Source organism: Lepidochelys kempii, chromosome 1, assembly GCF_965140285.1.
Source record: "Lepidochelys kempii isolate rLepKem1 chromosome 1, rLepKem1.hap1, whole genome shotgun sequence".
NCBI lineage: Eukaryota > Metazoa > Chordata > Testudines > Cheloniidae > Lepidochelys > Lepidochelys kempii.
In genome coordinates, this window is record NC_136380.1 from 342,192,483 (window position 1) to 342,218,143 (window position 25,661).

The 25,661-nt window shown below is 47.6% G+C and overlaps 1 protein-coding gene across 2 annotated transcripts in view; it reads left to right on the forward strand.

The window, feature by feature from the left end:
- The window catches only part of ITIH5 (inter-alpha-trypsin inhibitor heavy chain 5), a 59,064-nt gene extending 35,950 nt beyond the window's left edge, over window positions 1-23,114 (forward strand). For both annotated transcript variants that reach the window (XM_073328826.2, XM_073328827.2), the window contains exons 8-14: window positions 7,816-7,987; window positions 9,822-10,131; window positions 13,287-13,834; window positions 14,109-14,159; window positions 15,463-15,579; window positions 18,339-18,716; window positions 19,567-23,114. In XM_073328826.2, the coding sequence (XP_073184927.2) occupies window positions 7,816-7,987; window positions 9,822-10,131; window positions 13,287-13,834; window positions 14,109-14,159; window positions 15,463-15,579; window positions 18,339-18,716; window positions 19,567-19,865 (1,875 nt within the window). In that variant the 3' untranslated portion in view covers window positions 19,866-23,114. The remainder of the gene's footprint in view (window positions 1-7,815; window positions 7,988-9,821; window positions 10,132-13,286; window positions 13,835-14,108; window positions 14,160-15,462; window positions 15,580-18,338; window positions 18,717-19,566) is intronic.
- The last annotated feature ends 2,547 nt before the right edge of the window (window positions 23,115-25,661 follow it).

The following is a 25,661-nucleotide window of genomic DNA, read 5'->3' on the forward strand; positions in this document are numbered from 1 at the left end:
AAATCAAGGTGAATTTGTGCTGGAAATGGCCCACCTTGATTATCATACACATTTTAAGGAGAGTGATCACTTTAGATAAGCTATTACCAGCAGGAGAGTGGGGTGGGGGGAGAGAAAACCTTTTGTATGATAAACACCCATTTTTTCATGGTCTGTGTGTATAAAAACATCTTCTGTATTTTCCACAGTATGCATCCGATGAAGTGAGCTGTAGCTCACGAAAGCTTATGCTCAGATAAATTGGTTAGTCTCTAAGGCGCCACAAGTACTCCTTTTCTTTTTGCGAATACAGACTAACACGGCTGCTACTCTGAGACTAGGTAGAAGTGATCCCTTCCCTCAGGAGGCTATTCTGCAGTCTCATACGAGTCACGGGCAGGAAGATTTTCCTGATACACAGCCAGAACTCTCCCTTTTCTTAGTGTTCTCCCCTAGCTCTATCCCCATGTATCGCACTGTGTAACTCCTCTCCTTCCTTGGTAGATATTTGTGAGCTGTTAGCAGATCCCCCAGTTCTTTAATCACCCCTTAGCCAAGTTATGCATAGTTAGCTCATTCAGGTGAGTCGTGTATGTCTCTGAGTGATTCATCTATTGGTCAGTGGTTATTGTGCCTCTCCTGGGTGAGCAGGTCTCTCAGGTATGTGTACATAGCAATTAGACACGCGTGGCTGGCCCATGCCATGGCTTGGGTTGGAGCCTGGGCTCTAGGCCCTGAGGATCCTAGAAGTCCACACAGCAATGAATCAGCCCGCAGCACAAGCCCTGCAAGCCCAAGTCAGCTCGCATGGGCCAGCCACGGGTGCCTAGCTACAGTGTAGACATACCCTAAATGTCTGATTTCAGTGAAGCTGAGGCTAATCAATTTTTGCAGCAGGGCCCGATCCAATGCCTTTTGAAGCTGATGGAATGTCTTCCCTTGACTTTAGCGGGTTCCGGCTCAGGTGTATGTGTAGGAGTTGTTAAAATATCTGCCCAGGAGGTTAAAGTTTGTGAGCATGCTAAGGAAACGGGCCTGTCACTGAGGTAATTGCTGGGAGTTAATGGGAGCTGCAGTGGGCCACGCTGCTGGGGAAGCCTAACAACTGAGCATTGTCTCCCTTTTGAGTGGCTTGACTTTCATTTCACATGTGTGACGGCCACGCTTCCCCCTTGACCCGCTCTGCACAACAACCGAGGGATTGTGGTATAAATGTCATCGGCAGTGCCCTTCCACTCGGAGAAGGTGCCTTGAGGGTCTGACGCTGTGTCGTCAGCATCTGGGAATGTCCGTGTCAGCATTTAGGCATGAAACGGTTCTCTCTCACATTATCAGGCTTTTCCTACTGACCCTGCCGGGCATTCCCAGGGGTTGCGTCACCCCAGCATGCTCTTGTGAACAGACGAGGAAGGGGAGGCTGGGTGTGCACCCTCTGTCTGCCTGTGAAGCACATGCCATTTGCTTGGGAGGGAGTGGTATGGCCTGGTGGTTAAAATGTGGGGCTGGTGTGGTTGGCACTCTAGAAAAATGGGAAATTTAGACAGTCGGGATTCCTAGGTTCCTTTCCCAGCTCTTCAAATGACTCGCTGTGTGACTAATTAGGCAGTTAGTTAATCTCACTGTGCCTCAGTTTACTTTGCCGTGACTGATTAATGCTTTTAAAGTGCTTTGAGATCTTGGACTAAAAGGCACTATGTAAATACAATCATTATTAGAAGTTTTATTTCTAGGAGCACCATTACATGTGCTAAAAGAAAAGGAGGACTTGTGGCACCTTAGAGACGAACAAATTTATTTGAGCTTAAGCTTTCGTGAGCTACAGCTCACTTCATTGGATGCATTCCACTGAATGTGTCCGATGAAGTGAGCTGTAGCTCACGAAAGCTTATGCTCAAATAAATTTGTTCGTCTCTAAGGTGCCACAAGTCCTCCTTTTCTTTTTGCGAATACAGACTAACACGGCTGCTACTCTGAAACCTGTCATTACATGTGCTGTTTTTTTAATATTCATGCCAGATCAGCATGCTCTGAGATTTCCAGTGTGGTCCCATAACTGAACAGTGGGGAGGCTGCAGCAGCCAGCAGCAACTCAGCCGTATTGCTCAACATGGGCAGCTGGATTCCTGTTTCCCCTCGTCCCTGTGGCCCTCTGTCTCTATGGAGAGTTTACTCACCTTCATCTCCAGGCTCAAGATGCCTGAGTGCCTCCTGTGATTCCTTGCAAAAATGTTGATGCAAGCATAGCCCGCTGCTCAGTGTGTGTTATGTATCCTCCCCACCCCCAATAATACACAGTGGCTCTCGATTTCAGCCTCCTAGCTACAGAGCCTGACTCTTCAGCTCAAGATGTTGAGATTCATAGAAGTGCAGGACTGGAGGGAACCTCGAGAGATCATCTAGTCAGTCCCCTGCACTCAAGGCAGGGCTATGTAATAACTAGACCATTTCTGACAGGTGTTTGTCTAACCTGCTCTAAAATATCCAATGATAGAGATTCCACAACCTCCCTGGGCAATTTATTCCAGTGCTTAACTACTCTGGCAGTTAGGAAGTTTTTCCTAATGTCTGATCTAAATCTCCCTTGCTGCAATTTAAGCCCCTTGCTTCTTGTCCTATCCTCAGAGGTTAAGGAGAACAATTTTTCTCCCTCCTTCTTGTAACAACCTTTGATGTCATCCAGTTAGTTCTGGGGGTTCCCTGTTCAGTCCCTGGTGTGTCAGCCCCAATGGCAGCTGTCACAAACACACTTCTTTTAACTCGTTAGAGGCTGCAAAACTACCGACACAGATTCTAACCTGCTGCACAGCCTCAGTGGCCTGCTTGCTCACTTTCTGCCATGCCGATGCCAATGGCATTTTGGGCTGTATAAGTAGGAGCATTGCCAGCAGATCGAGGGACGTGATCCTTGCCCTCTATTCGACATTGGTGAGGCCTCATTTGGTGTACTGTGTCCAGTTTTGGGCCCCACACTACAAGAAGGATGTGAAAATATTGGAAAGCATCCAGCGGAAGGCAACAAAAATGATTAAGGGACTGGAACACATGACTTATGAGGAGAGGCTGAGGGAACTGGGATTGTTTAGTCTGTGGAAGAGAAGAATGAGGCGGGATTTGATAGCTACTTTCAACTACCTGAAAGGGGGTTCCAAAGAGGATGGATCTAGACTGTTCTCAGTGGTGGCAGATGACAGAACGAGGAGTAATGGTCTCAAGTTGCAGTGGGGGAAGTCTAGGTTGGATATTAGGAAAAACTTTTTCGCTAGGAGGGTGATGAAGCACTGGAATGCGTTACCTAGGGAGGTGGTGGAATCTCCTTCTTTTGAGGTTTTTAAGATCAGGCTTGACAAAGCCCTGGCTGGGATGATTTAGTTGGGGATTGGTCCTGCTTTGAGCAGGGGGTTGGACTAGATGACCTCCTGAGGTCCCTTCCAACCCTGATATTCTATGATTCTATGAATGAGAAACCTGCCCCATAGTATTCAGGAAGCTGCAACCTTCTCCTCGGCTAACTCCTTCCTTGAAATTTACCCGTGTTGTACATTTGTACTTCTGCACATCATTCAAGGGGCAAGACAAGACTTTCGTTAAACTCTATTTTACTGCTACTTCTTCCTCCCAGTCACTCCTTGTCTCCTCCACCTGTTGCCTTCAGACCACTCTCCTGGGGCAGAGACAGCCTTCTTTGTTACTTAGCTCTACAGTGCCTCACATGATAGGACCCCGATCCTTGATCTGGCTTCCTCGGTGCTCCCATGTTAAAAATAAGAATACCAGGCTAAATGCAGGGTGACGCTAACCACCCATTTGGCTAGCAGTCTGGAAAATACCAGCAATCAAAGGGTTAACTGTCCTCATACATGCGTTTCAGTGGAATGACTCATTCTGGGAGCTGGCAGCATTTGAAGGGCAGAGACCTTAGGTGCAGAGAAATGCTGGGATCTCACTGCAGTGCCTGTGACTCCCTGGAGATAAATTCTGACTTTGGCCTTACAAGGTCCAAATGCAGAAAGCTGTCAGTGTGCCCTAAGCACAGAGGCTGCCACAGGGTAGCTACAGAAGCCCTCACTTCTCACTGCAGCCATCAGTCAGTGCAGGGAACGATGGAGTTTTGCCTTTTGGAGCAGAGCCTTTCCCAGAGCCCAGGGGGTCTCAACCTGTTTCTTTCTGAGGCCCCCCCCAACATGCTATAAAAACTCCACAGCCCAGCTGTGCCACAATAATTGATTTTCTGCATGTAAAAGCCAGGGCTGGCGTTAGGGGCTAGCAAGCAGAGCAATTGCCTGGAGGACCCCATGCCACAGGGGCCGCCACAAAGCTAGATTGCTCAGACTTCGGTTTTAGCCTTGGGTGGCGGGGCTCAGGGCCCCAGACTTCAGCCCATTCGATCGGGCTTTGGCTTTCTGCCCTGGGCCCCATGAGTCTAATACTGTACCTGCTTGGTGGACCCCCTGAAACCTGCTCGTGGCCCATCAGAGGGCCCCGGACTGCTGGTTGAGAACCACTGCTGTAGCCCACACAGGGGAGAGGAACATGGATTGCAATGCACATGTTGCAATTTCATCAGGATAGAGTTTCATGTCCGTGAGGGGGGGTGTTTTGCCCTCCTCAGCTGCCATGACAAAGTAGCCTGGTCTCAAAGACAAAAGGAGCCATGCAAATATATAGAACAATCAGGGCAATTCATTCCAGCACTGCCCTGCCATGTGCAGAGCCTTTTCTGTTCCCATCAGTTTCAGTGTGAGATGAGAGTGCCCAGTATTGTGCAGGATCGGGCCTTTAGTTTATACTGGAGCTGAAGTAAACCCATGGGTAGAGGGAACCACTAAATAAGAACACCCCTCCTTATCCCTTTGCTCATGTCTGGACTCAGACCAAACTGAAGTATGTTACACACACACCTTTACATTAAAAGAACATTATTAAGGTTGCAAACTCAAGCATTCAAAAGTTAGAAAATGGTAGAATTACAGGTGCCAGTGTAACCTTAATTCAGCCCCCTTTGTGTATATTCACTGTAATACGGTCTTTAATGATGATACATTATGCCTTGTGTGTGGCCGTTATGATATAGTCTTTAATTACGTCACATGCTAGGTTTTTTCCCCCTATTAGTCCCTCTTTCCCAATTTGAATTTGGCTCTTTTTCAGATCTGTCTTCCTTTCCCCACTCTCTTCCTTGCCCCCATCCTACTTGTCCCAGTCACAATCTCTTTGCTGCCCCAACCTCCTCTCAGCTCCTTATCCCAATCAACTCTCTTCGCTCCCGTAGGTCTGGCTCTTGCTCCTCTGCATTGAAATCAGACAGCTTCCTAGTCCTCCTCACTGCATGGTGTCAAAGTTTGACTCAGACTCACAATTTATCAGACCACTCTGTTTTATTAGCAAAGCTGCTCTGCTAATACATTTAGAAGTGAGCCCCCCGAGTGGGGCTTGTGTCTTTTAATTTATACAGTTTTTTGGAGAACAAGTTACAGAGAAGTTACAGACAAAAGAAGAAAAAGATTTTAGTCACCATCCTTCGAGATCCCTGAGACCAGTCACGTATCTTCAATTACCTGCCACCCTTAACAATCTCCTTTAACAGCTTCCAGTTAACTTAACTAATTGCCCTTCACACCTTCCATTCTGATGCCTGCTTCTTAGACGTGCTGGCTCTATCTTAATTGCTTCTCCATTCAAAAGCTAACTGTCCCTAGGTGTGCTCCCTCAGATACTTTGTAACATGTTTTGGCATGCCCTCTCATATACAATGTATCCAGCATGTCCCCTTATACAACGTTATACTTATACAATGTTATACTTCCACAATGGGCATAAATGCGGGCCAGTGAGAGCATAAAAGAGATAGGTGCCCTCCTCTCAATTCTGGTGCCCAACCCCAGCCTCGTTCTCAGTTTATATTTAAGCCAAATTTGGGCAGATTTTCACAAGGATGGCGAAAGGCACATCCTGACACAAAAAGCTACCCTCCTGCCCAGTCCCTGCTCCAAAGCCTGGTGGCATGAGAGCTGCTTAAAGGAAAGGTCACCAGAATTGTTTAACAGGGGCAAAAGTAAATCTGTTTCTCTAGCCTCGTTCTTGAAAATGGCTGAATTAGTTTAGCTGAAAATTTCCAAGAGATTTCATTTGGAGGCAGACACCCAGCTTGGAAAATTTCAGCCCCAAAAAATACTGTTTAGCAAAGTTATAAGCAACTGAAAATAAGATCTGATAATGGGAAGGGTTGGGCACCCTTAAACAGAGCTACCTATGATAGGACTTGGAAATTCATCCCTAAGCCATAGGCCCGGTTTCTATTCCTTTCTCTTTCTCCTGCCTATGCTGGTGTGACACTCTGTATCTTGGGTGAACACCCTGCACCCCCATGTTCATCCTTATAATATGCTTGTGTGGTATCCAATGCAAAGTTTGTCATGTCGGGTGTCTTCGGAAGGCTCATGATGCACCGAGCATTGTTGTTATAGGTTGTAATTTCATGTGTATAATTATGAGACTGAAAATGTCCTCATGGCTTAAAACAAGCCCAGGCAAAACTCTTCGGGAGCAGAGGGGCAGTTCACACCTCATCAGGGCATGTATGGGATTACACGCTAGAGCAAAACGTGGGACTGCCAGTGTCCCCCGTGATGTGAACTCCCGCCCAGCCTTTATTCTCGTAACACCTGCTGTTAGGTTTCCCTCCTTGTTCTAAACGCCAAGAAAATGCTCCAGGAAGTAGCAAATGTCTAGCACATGCTGCCAGGGAGAGCTGGTCTCAGAGGTCTGGGAAAGCGTTCAAACTCTTGTGTGCTTTTCAGGACCAAACCCTAAATCTGAACCTCCCATCACTGCTAAAATACAAGGGCACCATCTGATCACTGTCTCTGTCTCTATTAGTATCGTTGTCTCTGAAACAGTTATGGAATGCTTTCCACAGAAACGTAACAACGGATTAAATATCAGTTATTGCCAGATTGGAAAGGGGGAAAGAGAAATCATCAAAATAAAATTGGGGAAGGGTTTACAAATTGGATGCGGATCACTAGGAGCTGCTCAGGGCACCCGTCGTCTGATCCAAAGCACATTGAAGCTGATGGAAAGAGTCCCACTGATTTCAAATAGACCTTGGATCAGACCCCAGATCACCAGCTGGAGGGATGACTAAGACATTCCATTGCAATGGGTAATTTGTTTGCAATGAAATCGCCAGCTTCAGTGCAGAATCAAGAGGAATTTGGCCACACCACTTGATAGGACATTTGTGCTATTCTCCAGGTTTTCTTTGTATAAAAACCTCAGGTCTAGAAATATTTGATTTCTATCACCCTGGATTACTCCATTTGTCACTCTTTTGGATGAGCACCTTCATGCATTCTGCCAGGCTGCCCTGTATGCCTGTAAATACCTGCAAAGCCACTATCCTCCCCTAAATCTCTCCTTAAAACCTACGCCACAATGCCTACAAAAGACTTGACAATGGTTAGGTAGTGGGTGTGCTGCGGCCACTGCCCCACTACTCATAACTGTTCCCTTGTCCTGCCCCATCTGTCCCCTGTATCCAAATGGTGTCTCCCATCTTACACTTAGATTGCAAGCTTTTTTGGGCAGGGACTGTCTTTTCATTATATATTTGTCCAGCACCTAACACAGTGGGGCCCTGGTCGCGAGGTGCTACTGTAATACAAATAATAAGCATCTAGGGAGTGAGGCTTATTAGCTCAGATCCTCAAAGATATTTAGGTGCCCAACTCCCATTGGAATCAATGGGAGTTAGGTGCCTAAATATCATTGAGGATCTGGGCCCTTGTCATTAAAGCAGTGAGAATTTGACTTGTACTTTTCTTTTCTTTTCTTTAGACCAAAGATGCTCTCTTCACCATTCTCCGGGACCTAAGGCCAGAGGACCACTTCAATATTGTTGGTTTTTCTGACCGAATCAAGGTCTGGCAAAAGGACCATCTGGAGCCAGTGACTCCAAACAACATAAGAGATGCCAAGAAGTACATCCATAACATCTCACCTACTGGAGGTAGGCTTTGGAGACCCAGATGGGATTGACTTGTTCCTTTGATTAATTTACACCATCCTGAGACCTTGCAGATCTCTTCAGGGAACACCAGGTGGCATTATCAAAAGTGTTCTCAGCATTGGCCTCTCTCTGGTGCTGTCTGAGTCAATAGGAACTTCACTGTTCATTTCTCTGGTAGCAGATTTAGCCCAATGCTGAGCATATTTGAAAATCCCACCCTCTGACTTCTCATCACACAAGATTCCCAACTATCTAAGCTAGCCGTTCTCAAACTGTGGCCTACAGAGAGCTGGCTGGTCACATGGTGCTGGCTCCTTCACCTTGTTTCCAGCTGCTAAGCAACTGTTAAGGGGCAGCTGGAGATATATTCAAGAATTTCTTAATGTTAGTTTAGCATGCAAGCAGTTGCAGGAGCTGCCGCAGGGATTGCAAATGGAAGGGAAGGTGTCTTTTTGTTCTGTGTTTGACTTGCTGTTTGACTTCTGTGTTTGTACAGTGCCTAGCATAGAGGGTCTTGGTCCATGACTAGGGATCCTAGCACTACTGTAACAAAATAAATAAATAATAATCCTCTAATTGTAATACAAGAGGAGGTATTTGGTGCAATGATCTCTCTGTTAAGTTGTGGTCCACAGTATAAATACATTTGGGAACCCCGGTAACCTAATGTACTTCTTGGGGACCCATCATCAGTTTAACGTCTAAGCACCAAATGACCTGCACAAAGCCCTGTAAAATGATCTCAAGAAATTCTGGGAAGACCAGAGACTCCAGCTGGCTAAAGATCTGCAAGGGCTTTCCCTACTTTTCCTTATCAGCCTAAACAATAAGCATTCATTCTAATTGAAGCATTCCAAAGGAAAAATGAGCAAACAGGATGGTCTGTTGCATTGCTTTTACTACTAGCTAAGGAGTTTAGGAAGAGGCAGGGTGGGGAGGGGAACATGCCTAGCTAAACAATTACCAAAGGTGATTACCAAATGAACAAAGCATGTTATCCCAGAGGTGTCAAAGGAGAACCACGTAAGGGCCAGCTGAGCCTGCATTGAGGGGATATGCCTAATTACAGCCCAAAACAAAGGGAAATAATTAACGGCATGCCAAACTTTGGAGTTTGGAAAAGAGAGATGTATTGATTGTCCATCTCAGCGAGTGTACCAGTCTGATTTGCTTCTTTAATGTGTCTCATTTAGCAAACCGTTGTTGGGTGGGTGTCTTCACATTAGCATTTGTACACCCATCTACCTTCCCACAAATGAGCCCTTTACCACAAAATGTTTTTTGGAAAAAAAATCGTTGCTTTCAGTCTTCAATGTTATTTTTCTGAGTTATGGTTTAAAAAGGATACTGGTAAGCGTGGGGGATTTCTTTCCTCTGGTTTTGAAAAATATGTCAAGCTACAACTTTGGATTTGCATTTTGAGTGCAAGAGATTCGGGATGTTTGGCTCTGGGGTTTTGCTTTGGACCCATTATAAAGACCATTTGCAAAATTCCCTTTGGGGTTCTGGGTTTTGATTCCCAACTTCTAACATTCAAGAATGGAGCCAGGATTTCACTTCAGGACTATCTCTAGTATTTTTAGCCTTGTTTTCCACCTCCTCTGTTGCAGTGTCAAATGTTGCGTGTGTAGTGGTGCCCACTGACGGAGATACAGACCTGTCAAGAGGTGGCATAACAGAGCCTGCTTACGGGAACAGTACCATTTTTGAGGGAAAGGGCACATCGCAATGAGTAGAACATATCAGATGTTTGCAAGCTGTTGAGATTTTCTTGTCAGCCATGTGCACTGCATTTAATCAGGAAAATAAGCTCATGACTTTGCTGCGTTCCCAGGTACTAATATTAATGAGGCTGTCCAGACGAGTGCAAAGCTGCTTAACAGTTACATCGCTCAGAACGACATTGACGCCAGGAGCGTCTCCCTAATCATCTTCCTGACAGATGGGCGGCCCACAGTCGGGGAGATGCAGTCCTCCAAGATCCTCAGCAACACCAAGGAGGCCATCCGCGAGAAGTTCTGCCTCTTCACCATCGGCATTGGCAACGACGTCGACTATAAGCTGCTGGAGAGGATGTCCCTGGAGAACTGCGGCATGATGCGGCAGATCCAGGAGGACGAGGACGCAGCCGCACAGCTGAAAGGGTTTGTTGAGCTTCGCCCTGGACGCACTGGGGCCTTGGATGAGACTGGGTATGGGTGTGGGGAGGAGTGACCTCAGATAAATTCACAGTAGAGACAGGCTCTAGCTGAAGATGGTGGATCTGGATTTCGGCTTTCCCAGGGAAATTTGTTTATAAAGATATGGGCCATTAACAAAATATGGGTGCCAATACAGGTTCAAAACTCCACCTCCTCCCCAAAAACTTGGGGCTGTTACAGGTTTGACTGTGGTTGAAAGGTGCAGGTCAGATAAGTGTGAGCAGGGATGGTGTCCCTAGCCCAGGGGTTCTCAGCTCAATTTTCTTTGTGGTCTCAGAGTGCGGCCACCAACTCTTGCTGGTGGCTGCTCTGACAATTTTCCCTAAAATACTTAATTAACTTTAGGAAAAACAAACAAGTATGCACATACACATGTCTAAGTCAGTGTAATTTATTTATGTAGAATTTTTTTTTGCAGACTCAATAATAAAACTAATGTACAGTTGTCTCTATTCTTTACTGACCCTAAACCGAATAGAAACACAAATAAGGTGCTTTGCATGTTATTATCCTTTTTCTTGTTGTGTCTTTTGCTTTTTTGGTTGCTTTTTAAAAAGACTTCCTAGTTACTAAGCCTGCTGTGCAAAGTGGTACTAACAAACATACAAATATCACTTTTCACAGCAGACTTACTCAGCCCAGGCAAACCTGGGGACAAATTAAGCTCTGGGTGGCGAGGTGGATATGGAGGCAGCAAGGAACTGGGGTGATGTGGGGGGTGTGACCTTGAGGCCAGAGCCCACCACCGTACAGCCTGGGAACAGAGCCTGAAGCCCTGTGGCTGGAGCCTGCCACCTGCCACCACAGGGCTGGAGCCTGACCCCACCAGTGGTGGGAAGGTGGGGAACTCACTGGCTGTCTGTTCCTCCAGCTTTTGGGTCTCCAGAGGTGGGCAGGGCTCAACCACTGCTGGTGGCCCTGGGGGAGGGGGGCCGCTGCTTTGCAGCCCTCTCCCCGCCCCTGAAATCACTGCCCAGGAGGCTGTGGCTGCAAGAAAAGTCCACGGTGGCCGTATTTGATAAAAGCTGCCCTAGCCTCTGTTTGCCAGAAGCTGGGAGTGGGCAACAGGGGATGGATCACTTGTTGATTACCCATTCTGTTCATTCCCTCTGAGGCACCTGGCATTGGCCACTGTCTGTAGACAGGATACTGGGATAGATGGACCTTTGGTCTGACCCAGTCTGGCCGTTCTGATGGTCTTATGGTTGTAGAGCTCTTTCCATGGCTGGATGGCTACTTGGGAGTTCTTCCCCCCACTCAAGATACAGTGTACCATAGTACAGCTTTGATGCCCTTCAGAACAAGACTTTGGTTTAAATTCTTTTGACAGAGATATTGCGTGTGTGCCTAAATCTGAATGGCTGGAGAGCTGGGAGACACTTACATCAGCTCGCCCCATGGTGCAAGTGGAGAAAGGACTCGTTGCCCATTTAAATAGATGTTAGACAATGTTAAGGTTCTGAGACACAAACAGCGTCTGCTTTCTGTGAAAAATTTTGATTTGAGTTTTTTATTGAAAAATATTTCACCTCAAACCTAAAACATTTGAATTTGGAAATGCTGCAGCATAGCCTCATGGGAGTCATAGTTTGGTTGCCTCCTGTCCTCATTCACCTCAATGGGGGGGGCTCCCTGACCGGACTACATCTTCCATGGTACACCATAGCCAGGGATTTTCATATAGCACTGCCTCCCCTCTTAAAGAGGGAGACCATGGTGCACCATGGGAGATGTAGCTCAACCTGGAAGCCAAGCCCGTAGAGGAGAATGGGCGCACGAGTCCCCCAAACGACAACCCCCATGAGGCACTGTGGCTGTATTTCCACATTGAAGTTATTCAGGTTTTGACCAGCATTTTTTGGTGTTTGAATTTCTGCCAAATAAATGAAATTTTCCATGGGGGAAAAAACTCCTAGTTCTCCTAGGTATCCATAGGGGTGAGCCTGCACACTTCCAATCATAGTTGTGTTGCTCTGTTACACTATACTTAGCCTGTTTGCCCTCTGGACTTTAATACATTGTGGAAACCCATCCACCAGTGTCTGATCCTGAACCATTGAAAGCGGCGGGAGCTCTATCAGGCTACAAGAGCTCATTAGAGAAAAGACTTGCTTGTAAAGGTAGTGGAGTGTTGTCCAGTGGTTGGAGTAGGTAAAATGGAGTCCAGATTGCTGGGTTGTCCTCTCAGCAAAGCCACTGACCCTCTGTGTGGTTTCGGGCAAGTCCCAGTGTCACTTGTGCTTTGTTGTAGTACTCTGTGAAATGGAGTGAATAATAGCACTCTTAGGGTTAACTGATGCTTCCAAAGGACTTTGAGGTCCTTAGACTGAGGGCACTAGAGTGCTCAATATTATTCTAAAAAAGGGAACTGAAAAGCTTTTTATAAAGAGAAAAATAAAAATGTTCAAAGTCCCAGCTCTTTAACAGCCTGTATGTGCAGGCATGAAAAAGGAATGTAGCTTGGCCTCAAAAATAGAGTTGAAGTCAGTTCTTTGTTTGTTTACCTTTCAATACCTGATTTCAGGGTTCTGTGAGTCCTGCCTTGCAAGAGAAGAGGAGGCTGAGACTAGAAAGCTCAAGCCTGGTAGAGAATGCAGCGCTCTCCAGGTGGCTTTAGGTCTCAGTCAGGCCACCAGTTGTAGCAGGAGAATCATGCAGCCGTAAACGCAGGTCTGGGTCCCTTATAAACGCTTTTCAATCCAACCAAGTGGGAGACATTCCCAGGGATGTGTTAGGTCCTGTAAGAAAGCCCTAGATGAAACACCGATATATTACGGGTGTATAATCTCCAGGTCTAGTGGAAACCATTCTAACTCTCACAGAATCATAAAACAAATTGTGCTGAGATCTTCTCCTTCCAGGCCTCCTGTATCAGAAGAGATCATGTGGAATACAGCCTTTAGATCCTAGCACAGGATCCATGCTCAAAGAACCAGGGAAAGGAAAACTCCTACCAACATGCCTCTGATATTACCTTGGGGGAATATCCCACCCCGAGTGCAAATTCAGCACTCTGTGCATGTGTGTACCCCTGCATACAGGTACCTGTGAGTACCTGGCTGAAAACACTAACCTGTGGGAAATGTCACTTGTTTCAGGTTCTACGACGAGATAGGGACGCCCCTTCTCTCCGACATCCGGGTTGATTATCCCAAAGACAGTGTGGAGCAGGTCACTCAGAACCTCTTCCCCAACTACTTCAATGGGTCTGAAATCGTCATTGCCGGGAAGCTCATCGAGCGCAACTCGGGCAAGCTCCACGTAGAGGTGACGGCCAGCAACGCCAACAAGTACATCCTCCTGAAAACCGACGTGGCCATAGACGTCCCAAGCAAGAATGACATCAGGGGCTCTCCTGGCATGGAGGATGGCAAGGAGGCTCAGAATTATGCTGAAAGGGCATGGAGTTATCTCACCATCAAGGAGCTGCTGACCTCCTGGTTGAAGAGTGATGACAGGGAGGAGAGGCAACACTTGATGGATAAAGCCAAGTCATTGGCCCTGACCTACAACTTCATCATCCCCTTCACCTCCCTGAAGATGAAAGAGTTACAGGCAGACCGGCCTAAGGAGATTCATGCCAGTCCTTCTACTGAGGGCATTGGGGAAAGAGTGCAGAGTTTGCAAGGACACAAAGTACCACCAGGTACAAAGAAAATAATTATAATAATTGGACACATTCCTTCAAAATAGGCACACCTCAAAATTGATTTAATTAGAAAGGATTGTCTAGTGGTTAAAGCACAGGACTAGGAGGTAGGAGACTGGGATTATAATCCTGGTTTTGCTAATGCCTCAACGTATATCCTTGGGCAAGTCATGTAATTTCTCTGAGCAGTGTTTTGGGAACATTGTTATAACATTGCTTAGTCTGTTATTGTACCCATAACTCTGGCTGCTTTCTCTTCCCCCTCTTCTAGGTGTATCCAAGCAACCAGACAAAGAAAGAATTAAAATATCCAAAACGTCAGGTCAGTGTCTATTTCCCAATTCTGTATACTTTGTAACTGAAGATAAAGAACAGTTGATTTACAAAGCCACAACTCTTAGTGCCTTTGGCATACACCCTCCTGGAGTAAACCAGCAAAGATCCTATTCATTTGATTACAATACAGTAATTTGGAAGAAAAAAGAAAAAAAGAGAGAGGATCAGGAATTGCTAAAAGTTAGCAAGAGTGCTAATTAGGAAGCACAGCGGGGTGGTATATTAGGAAGACATAGGTGCATTATTTAAAACAGCCAGTTCATTTTAGGGGTCATAAGGGCTTTATTTCAATATTTTAGCTGGTCACAATAACTTGATTTTCAGAATAATGTTGCTGAAATTTTAAAAGACAGTAAAAAATGTCAAAAAGTTTTCACAATATGTTTAATTGTTTTTTCAACAATCCTTTAAAACATTACATAGACCTAAACCAAGACCCAAGATCTGAACTTCACCAGACACCAAAGAAGATCACGCCTAGCTCTGAAGTTCACAGCTCAGGCCAATCTCTGTATGGCTGTGTTCCATCAGCTGGCGCTGCAAGAGTGGGTCACTTGCTGTGTGGGGAATCTACCTGCTACTGCATCAAATTAATATTGATGAGCAGGAGGACTTGCCCAGACTCAACTGTCAACGTTTATTGTGCCTGATGGTGATGCTAATCCTATGGCTGGTCAAAAATTGTCCCTCTAAACTGTTTATTGATAGAAAATTGGGTTTTGGACTAAACAGGAAGTGGCTTCTTCCCAGGGAAAACTTTGATTTTTCATCGAAAAACTGAACACTCAAAATGTTTTCAGTGGAAAAAAGAAATGTTTCAATTCTGAAGTGCTGCCATGGTACCTTATGGGAGTTGTTGTTTGGGTGCCTCACACACCTATTATTCTCCATGGGCCAGGATCACATCTCCCATGATGCACCATGACTACGCAGCAGCCCTTCACCAAGAGGGGAGACTGTGGTGCATCATGGGAGATGTAGTTGAGCCAGGGAGCCTGGCCTATATATAGGATAATGGGGGCATGAGGCACCCGAACTACAACTCCCATGAAGTAACATGGCAGCACTTCAGAAATGAAATATTTTAGTTCTTGACTTTTCACCTTAAACGCAACATTTTTTGTGGGGAAACAAAACAAGCTATCCATAAACCCTTTAAAAATGTACCAGTAAATCTTGAAGAAAACAGAGATGAGGCTCTTTGAAACCTGTTTTGTGAGATTCGGCACTTGGATACTGGTGTTCCGTGAACGTCTCTTACCTTTGTTCTCCTTTTCATGTCTTCTCAGCGGATGGAGACCCTCACTTTGTCATTGATTTCCCCTCCAGCAAGCTAGCTGTCTGCTTCAATATTGATGGGCAACCAGGGGACATTCTCAGACTGGTCTCCGATCATAATGAGTCTGGTAAGATAATGAGGAATCCTGTTGGAGCTACCCCAGCAGCTGCTGCACTGGGGAAATTTGAGCTGCAGGTATCAGTCCTACAGTGAAAATACTTAGCAACAAGGTGCTTTATGCATTAAACTTACAACAAGCCGGAGAGGGAGGAAGGCTCTGTCACCATTTTACAGATGGGGAGATGGAGACGCATAAGACCCCAGTGGCTGTCCATGGCTTAGCGCCAATCACATGCAGAACCTGCTGAAGGGTGCCCAAACTTTGCCCAACCGAGGGCTCCACTGGCAGGAGGCCAGGAGCTGTAACTACTTCATGTCAAATGGAACAGATTGCCACCACCCCATATATTTAATATGGAGATCGGGACCATGGAAATACAAAGACCCAGAATGCAATGCTCCAGCTTGATCTTAGCAAGCAGTGCCTGTTAGGTAAGACACATGTGGTCTGTATGCCACACTTGACTAGCTGGAGCAGGCACAGCTAAATAAAAGGCCATCTTGAGTTTCAGATGCTAAACTTGGGGCACTTAACATGAGCCAACAGCCTCCCGCTGTTAGAGATTACGCTGGGGCTCTGGGCCCCCCTTTGCTCCATCTGCAGGTTTCACTAACTGATTCTGCTTCCACAGCCCACTGCTTGCAGAGTCTTCTCCAGCAGTGGGGTGGGCAGGTTTTGTATCTGACCCAGTCATTAGCATTTAACTGTATGCTGCTTACTTAGGGGGCTGGCGGCCTTCAGTGCTAAGTCCCTGTCAAGCTGCAGTAGAAGGGTCCCTGAGCACTGAGGCAGTTAATGACAGTTTGTTTTAACGGAGGGTCTATAGTAATTGCACTAAAACAGTTTTTGCCTCTGGATCAGTCCTGAGAAAGCTAAATCACAAACGATTAAGTCTCTGCTTTGCGTAGAGCAGTGTGACCCCCTGACTGTCCAAAATTCAGATCTGACCTGGAATTCCTAAGCAAAATGGTTAGTAAGTGGATTATTTGCTAAGCAGGAAAGCCATGGAGTGGCGGCGGGGGCGTAAGCATGAAAGGCAATACGAAAGTCTGTCTGACAAGGAAAAAACGAAACAAAACAAAGTCACTGGAGAGCTATTTTGTGTGGCACTTTTGTAGCATTGGCCCAACTTCCCTGTCCCGTCTGTGTCCAGCCTCTGCTTTCTTCAGTATACACCGAACCCCTTGCAGACAGACCACTAGCTTCCTTCACCGGCTAGGTTGGCTGATTTTTTGTGGCTTGAGAGGAGAGTGTGCTTGAGCGTCACCCAGGTTCAAATAAATGGCAGATAAGTGTATGGAGAAAGGAATGACCGTTTCCCCTGTGACCGCAGGATAGGGAGCTTTTCACCTCTGCACTGATGGCGCGAGGCCAGTTGTGACCCTCCATTGTTACCTTCCGAGGCCGGTGTCTGTCATTTTGCAAAGAAATGAAAGTGACGTCACACCGGCCGGTTCCCCCAGCCCTCCATCGGTTCTGACCCCACCCAGTCTCAGCTGCACTCCCCCGTCATCTCTTCACCCCCCCCTTAGCAGGCTGGGTGCGGCAGGGAGGGAGTTACAGAGGAGCCGTCCCATTGCTCACAGGTGGGGAAAGGAGGAGAGGGAGTGGAGCAGCCCTGAGCTGCTGGGCTTTTTCCGCTCCCCCGCCCCGCTAAGAGAACAGTGTGGGTTCCTGAAGGGAGAGGGAGAGAGTGCTGATCGGCAGCTTATACCCCAGGAGGCGGGGCAAACACAGGCAATCAGAGGGAAGGTTTCCCTTAGCCAGGGGTGAAACGTGCCCCTCAGCGACCAGGCTCAAGTTGTAGAATTTTTATTTGCCGGGTCTGCAACCCCTTTGAGCCATGCACACTGTAAGCACGGCCTCCCACCCCTACCTGTGGCTTCTCTGGTGCAGAATTGAGGCACGCTGGAAGGGCAGAGCGGGAGAAGCGTGTGTAACCCACTGGAGTTACAGGTGCCTCTCAGTACCCATGCACGGAGACTATGAGTCTGGCGCTGTCCCACTGAGGGCTGTTTCGCTCAAGCTGTAGAAGTTGTGCGTTTAGCTCTGGGAGTCCTGGTTCAGTCCCTGGTATGTTGGCCAAGATGGGGTCCATCACACTTCTGCTGCTGTCGCCTGTGAAGGAGTGTTGGACCTTTTCTGGCCTTAGGCAGCAGGGCTTCAGGGCTGTTGGACCAGAACCTCTCACCATTGCCACATTAGGTGTACTGCAGCCTACAGAGAATGACCCACAACCCTGACTCCTATAGAACAGTGGTATTAGGCCAGATCCAATTCCTCTCTTATCAGAAATAATTCTACCCCATGGTCCTGTGCAAAATGGGATTAGACCCATGCCAGTTAACACTGTGTGTGATTGAGCAGGGTTCTAGGATGGTGTTTGTCAAAGCAAGCCATCACCTACCTGCCCTAGGTAGATGATAATGCAGTTTGCAAATACCATGCTAACTCAGCGCTCAAGTAAAATATCCTCTCTCACACTGTCCAGGGCAATGGTGGCAGAATTCTGCTAATAGACTGGGGCCTGTTTTCAAACTTGGATGTCCAAATATGGTGTTAGGGGCCTAACTTGCGGCAATCAAGTTTGAAAATGTTGGCCCCATTGTTTTAAACAAGATGGTAGCTGGGAGAACTAGGATCCCAGCATGAGTGGTACTTCAGTGTCCACTCAAAATGAGGTTTTCATTATGCATGATCCACAGCATCAGCTCGGAGCGATTCATTCACTCACATTTTAAACCACTGTTTTTTCCCTCTAAAAGGTGTAACTGTGAACGGGCAGTTAATTGGAGCCCCGGCTCCTCCCAATGGCCACAAGAAACAACGCACCTACTTCACCACCATCACGATCCTCAGCAATAAGCCAGAGCGATCCTACGTCGAGATCACACCCACCAAGGTCATCCTGGATGATGGGGAAAGACTCATTTTGCCATGTGACCGGAGTGCCACGGTGGGGAGCAGTGGCCTGGAGGTGTCTATCTTTGCCAATTCCAATGTCACCGTGGCAATACACGGCACCATCAGCTTCATCATCCTGATCCACCAGTACAAGAATCCTGCCCCCTACCAGAGGAATCACCTGGGATTCTACATTTCCAACAGTAAAGGGCTCTCCCCTCATTCCCATGGACTGCTAGGTAGGTGTCACGCTCTTTCAGTTGTAACCCGTAGCAAACTGTTCAGATGGGTGATATGGGAGAAGCGACTATTTCAAAGGGGTTTGAGGGACAGAGGCAGGAGGTGGTGAGCCTTGAGGAATGGGATGGGTCAGCCGAGAAGTGGGACTCTTGCCTCGATCCCGTCATGACTAGCTTGTCTGCCATCAACGTTCTCAACGTTCTCACCCCTCTGTTCTCCATGTGACCCGTCTCCCACTAGTGTATCTATCGATTGTAATTATACAGTCCCCATTACTATAATATCTGAGCACCTCACAGATGTTAACATATTTATCCTCACAACACCCCTGTGAGGTAGGGAAGTGCTATTTGCCCACTGGGGAACTGAGGCCGAGACAACAAGGGACTTGCCCAAGGTCATACAGGAAGCCTGTGGCAGAGCTGAGAATGGTCTCCTGAGTTCTAGGGTGGTGCCCTAATCACCACACTCTCTTTCCGCCCTTTGTTTGAGCTTTGTGGGTCTAAAACAAGTGATGTTACCCTCCAGCGGGCTTAGCCCCCAGAGAGGAACAGGAGGCTCTCTGCTACTGGCAGCTCAAGAATCAGTTTCCAAGTTTAACTGGCCAAGGCCTGTGTTTCTGGAGGTGAAGAAGGAGCAGAGTTCTCGTCCCAGTTCCCTGTGTGTGGGTGAGAGATTAACAAAAGAATTGTAGAACATAGCTTCTTTCCACCATCGCTGGGAAACTCTTCAGGAGCCCCAGAGGCATTGAAACCTCGTAATTTGGCTGCTGCTTTGGAGACCCCTTTAAAAGACTCTGTCGCAAAGCAAAGCGGCTGCTTTAGGAATAAGTTTAATCTTTCCTTGCAGGTCAGTTCTTGTACCATGAAGTCAAACTTACCCAGGACCCTCTGGGTGGAAGTCCCCAGCTGGTCAGTCAGAACTCAACAGAAGAGCTGAACCCGAGGCCAGTGAATGTGCTAAAGGTAAAAGGTAGGCTGGTTCCTGTCGTGTGGAAGCAGAGGAAGATCTACAACGGTGAGCAGGAGGTCGATTGCTGGTTTGCCAAGAACAATGCAGACAAACTGATCGATGGAGACTATAAGGATTATCTTGCTGCTCATCCCTTCGACACAGGAACCAGCTTCGGGATGGCTAACAGACTTTAAGGCCGATCACGGGTTGCATCAGCAGATTCAACAACAATAACCCTGCGGGTGGTTCTTACTTTTTTTTAGTGCCAAAGAAACAAATGTTTTCCCTTTGGAAATCAGCTTCCCCACTTCTGTACTGGCAGGTCATGGTGTTGAGTGCAGGGAGGGTGAGGTTTGGGCTAAAGTGCTCTCCTGGTGGAAAGGGAGGGAGAGAGAAGGTATGTCAGATTTAGCAGTACAGAAAGATACAGGTGTAAAAATAAATACCCAGGTGGATCTGCGCAATACCCACCAGCATCTGGCTACTCACAGAATGTAAGACATAAGTCATACAACACAACCTTTCCTTTGATAACATGACATGAGGTACCTGCTATCATAACTATCTGGGGCAGACGTGCTTTTAGGGAAAGCATCCCACAAAGGAAAGCCCACGGGGACATCAGTGGGTTAATGAACAAATTGAACGCAGACCCAGTGAGCCACAGCAGGGTGTTGGTTTCTTGGCTATCCATACACGTGTTGAATGTGGTGTTAAGTGTGACAGCGTGTACCTCTAGCCACCAGAGAGGCTCACTAGTGATATACGCCCTCGTGAGGTGTCTTGCTGATAGCGTATTGGAACATCCTAAAAAAGCATTTACAGCCTGGAACAGTGACAGTGGTGGTGTAACTTACACCCCTTGCAGCATCTTGACTAAATGTTTCCATCCATGGTCTCTCCTGTCTCGGAAAGGAAGGAGGCTTCAACCCACACCACATCTGCTTGATCATAGCACTAGGCACCCACTCTATTTAATAGAAGCTTTCTTAAATTCTCTGAATAGGAACAGTCAGCCAGGCTCCAAATCCACTGACCACAAAACGGTCCCAGCTCTTGTACTGAAATACAAATCCCATATAACTGTTACAGTCTGGGCCCATGGCAGAATGTGATCTTTATTCGTTCCCGATCCCCAAACGCTTATAATCTGACACTCCTCGTCTCTGCTTCCGTGCAACGAAGGCAATTGGCAAAACGAGGTTGTGAAATGGGCCGTTAAACAGATACCCACGCTGCAGGGGTGTGTGGAAGCTGAGCAAGCCACTCACGAGGATTTTGCCTAACCAAAATGTAGAGACTGGTCTATTTTAAAGCGAGGCATCATTTAATAATGCTGTGCGTCACCCTCCAGGGAGATCTTTTATTAGAAAAGGCTGCTAGAGAGGACGTCAGCAAACATGAAGACATGTGCATGGGAGGCCAGAATTGAACTAAAGTTTACTGTATCTCCCCAGGGGCTCAAAGGGAAGGGGGAAAGGGGTGAAAGCACCTTAAGCAGCCAAATGATATCCAGGTGTTTGGAGAGCACTGAAGAACTGCTTTGGCCTAGGAGAAATAGACTAATTCAGAGCTGATATTTGTATATTTAAACATTATAATCACATCTGGAGTCTAGGACATCTTTCACACACAGCATCCTTGTCCGTGTAGAAACCACCACTCCCTAATGCTGTATTGTGGGGAAGCACTGGGCTAGCAGCATTGCTCAGTTCAATCTCATGTTTTAGTGAATTTTCTTGCTTGTGGCAGAGAACGCTACCATTAGAGCTGCCCACCTAAAGCCCCGCTAAGGTACCTCAAATGCAGCGCTGCTGCCAAAATTCTGCGAGTGCTTTGCAGTGAAATTTGAATCTGAGGGCTATGGCTACGCTACAGACTTCGGCCAGCATAGATCTGTCAGTCAGGGATGTGACGCGGGGCGATCCCTGACTGATGTGGCTGCGTCGACAGAAGCCTGTAGCATAGCCAGAGCTATACCAGCAAAACTGGGCGTTTACTAGGGTAGTTTGTTTCACTCCTGGCGGGTGGCTTTACTACACTGGTCCTCTTGCTAAAGGACCCTCCCCCAGCCTTAGGGAAGGATCCACAAGGTCCAGGAACTCAAATAATTACAGGGGACAACCAAAAATGTAACAGGGGCAGGTGTGAAGGCAAAGGGTCAAACAAAGGGAACCTGAAGGGGACACCGAGCAGAGAACCCCGGACAGCACCCACTGCTCCTCGAAGGTGTCAAGGGAGCCCGCAGATGCCGCCCAGAGGGATTCTGCCCAGATATGTGAGCAAAGGCCTGGAAATAGGCCCCCCAGTCGCAGGAAACCCTCTCAGCCAACCTCCTCTCCCTGGTCTTATAGATGGCTACTTTGGCCAGCGCCAGGAGGAGGCTGACAAGGAGGTCCCGTGGCTTTGTGGGGTTATGGATAGGGTGTGAGTATATGAAAAGGTGAGGGGAAAAGTGCAGCCAGAAATGTAAAAGGATGGTCAGGAGGAGCCAGAACAGGGGCTGCAACCGGGCACACTCCAGGTATACGTGCACCAGGGTCTCCCTCACGCTGCAAAAGGGGCAGGCGCCAGGGACAGGGCACCAAACACACGCCTGTGCTCAGTATAGCTGTGTCCACACTATAGTACTTTGCCAGTATAGTAATCTGGGACGCCCACAAAGCCCTAGTGCAGACATGGTCTGAGGCCACCGCACTGGGTACGGCTCTCTCAGGAAACAATCCTCTCAAAAGAGCAATTGGCAGACACTGCGGAACCGTGTTGCATGCTGCCTTTCTCCTGAGCAGTAAGCACGGCGTTGGTTAGCAGGCCAAGGCTAAGCTTAGCCAGCACCTGTGTAGCGCCCATGACCAGGAAGTGCTGCGGGGAGGGGAATCTCGCAGAGGGTGGGAAATTGTGCCAGTTAAACTGGCTGCTTACCCTGAAAATCGATGGTGATGAACCACGGTTGCCTGACTCCTGCACTGACTTGACTGTTTTAATTGCAGCAAGCGACCTGGATATTGGTCACGTAAGAAACATTCCTGAGCTCATCAGACACCTTTGGACTGTGGTTATTGCCACGGGATTTCCCTGGGTTCGCACTTTTCACCTCCCGTCACCCATATTTCAGCTCTTTAGAGGCAGGGTCTGAGTTTTCTACATAGTGTTGACCTGTTCAAATGCATGTTCCCTTCGAGGGCAGCTTAGTTAGGGCAGGTGTAGGGTTTTATTCCATTGTACACCCCCTTCTTCCCCCTTTCTGTACATAAATATGTATTGCTAAAGCTTCGAGTGCATTACACGTCTCCCCCACCCCATTAGGGACATGCTATTTCAGTTGACCCCAAAAGGATGAAATCTAACCCCGTAGGTATAGGGAGCACGGACAACAGCACAGTTGAGATTTGGTCAGTGGGGATCCAGTTATCACTTTTCACAATAAATATACTTTACAGTGACCGTTGAGGTGATGTTTTTATTTGGTGTGAAGCAGCAGACACTTGGTTGAACCTGCCATGAGACTAAGGTTATGCACATGTTTTATGTTGCTGGATAGGGGAAGAGCACCCTCAGGCGTCATTCACCTGGAAGAAGCAGCTGCCCCAAGTATCAGGTGGTTGATTATAATGGCCTTCGTGACCACAGTGGAGATGTTTAAAAATCAGTAGCAGGCTCTGGCCCAGAGACTGATGCAAACAATAGATGTCAGAGTCTTGTCATGGAGTGGTGGAAGATGGGTCCAGGGATGAGGGAACTAGCCAAAGACATGGGAGAGCTCTTCAAGTCCCAGCTCCACCAGCCTTCCTCAGGCAAGTCCTTTGGGAAGCCCAGACACAAAGATGAGAATAATGGTACTTCCCTGCTTCCTGGAGGTGTTCTAGTCTACACATTCTTCCACCACACTCATCGCCACTGTCTTACAACAGCGCTGCAGGTGACATGACTAACAGCTATGACAGCCGCCCAGGGAGAGGAGTGGGTACAGTGAGGTAGATTTTTTCAAAGTTGTTTTCTATATAATGATTGAGGTGTTCAGAGATTACAGTCATTTAAGCAGCATAGATTTGAGTGGAGCAGGATGGGAACCTAGGATAGCAGCAATCGCAAATCCTAGATTCTCCTCTGAATCAAGAGCTTCTGAAAGGCACCCCGGTGTCCGGGTGGCTCTCACTTAATATTTCCCTGCCACTGCAGGGACCTCAGGCACTGGTGCACCTCAGTCGCTCCTGTTCTCTGCCTGTGGCACAGAACAGTCTGGTCTCCTGAGGGCTGCAATACTTGGTCTAAGTAGGGTTATTGACATTGATGTGGGGGGCTGCAGGGTGCTGCTGGCGGCCTGTGATATGCAGGTCAGATGGTCTGGTCTGTTAGGCCCTTCTGGCCTTAAGCTGTATGACTTCCCTGGAGAACGAAGCCACTCCCTGCAGAACGATTAGCACAGGGCAAGAAGTGTTTCAGCTCTGAACTAGAGGAAGTACTGGTAGGTCTGAGGATAGCTCAGCTCCATTCCCAGCTGCTAGTTGTCCCCTCTAAGATGCCAACAAAGGCCGGGGGGCAATTGTAGAATGAACACCTATCTGTCATGCTCCAATTGCCTACAGCACAAGCCATCCTGCCTTCACACGCTATTTATATTACTGTAGGGCCTGTGAGCCTGCGTGATGGACCAGGCTGCCCATTGTGCTAGGTGCTGTACAATTGGAGCACAAAAAACAGCTCAGTGCAAGGAGACAATATTGGCTAACTAGACGAGAGAGAGACAGGGTGGGGGAACAAGGATGGCAGCATAGGGCATGTTAGTGCCACTGTGTTGGGGGGACTGTTATTTAGGCAGGACTCAGCTTAAGGAAAGGGAAGAGGACAGGTCTGGGGGAAGCTCAGGTGAAGAGACACTGAGGGAGGGGGAGGCTTGTAGCAAACAGCCAATTAACATTCTGCAGTTCTGGCGGGAAAGTCCAGGGGTTCCTGCTTCTGCCCCTGAGGCTAGAGCCTCTGGCTCTCCCAAGGCCACTTGGTGGGGGCAGGGGGTGAAAGGGAGGCACCTCTGTCCTAGTTCCCCCAGTGACATACCCACCCATCAGCTTCTTTCACCGGTGACACTGCACATCCTGGGAAGTCCCATGGCTGAAGACATGGGCAGGTATCTTACCCACACGCAGTGTGGACTTTAACAGAACATTAGGGGGGAGGGGGAAAGAGAGCGCAGGGGCACCTGGCCTTTTCTACACTGGGCTGTTTTCACCCATTCTTATTTAATGAGTGTCATGAAACGTTTGTAAGGTCTTGGTCCAGGCCCTTCTGCAGCCCGGAAATTTGGCCTTTTTGCTAACTTACCCACACAACTGCAAGTTTTTCACTGAGGGGTGTGAAACTTGGATTTTACTCATCTTCGCGAATAGCCGTCCGGCCAAGCCGTTTAGAATGGCCAGTTCTCGAGGGTTTGTTCCAAGAGCAGTACAGGTGGGTAGGAAAAAAAAATGGGTTATTTGACTCACATTAATAGGAAATTCAAAAAGCCTCCCCTTTCAAGACATTTGGAATACTGTGCACTGTTCGGTGAAGGCTACATGATCCTCAGGATTTGCACCTACAATGTGCTTTTCAAGCAGCAGAGTTTAAAAATTCTTCACACACGCTTGGGGCAAAACGTTTTTAAGGCAGGCTCCAAAATCCTTATTTATGCTTCTACAGAAGGGCTTGCAAAAATGAAGGCTTAGTTTGCCACAAGCTGGGGTGTAAATCTACCGCTAGCCTGCCATGCCCGAAGTTCCCATTTGGATCCTGCTGCTGCACTACAGTTCCCAAGTGCCCTTTAATCTACTCTGCTTTGAAATGAGGTCGATTAACATGCACCGGGGCACGGTTAGTACATGACCACAGGCTGCACACTGCTTGCCCTGAACCAAGGACTCATTTAGACAATCCTTAATTGACCTATAAACCAAGGTGCTAAGAGCTAGATAGCGCCCAGTGAAGGCACTAGGCTCTGCAGGTGGGTGCATTTT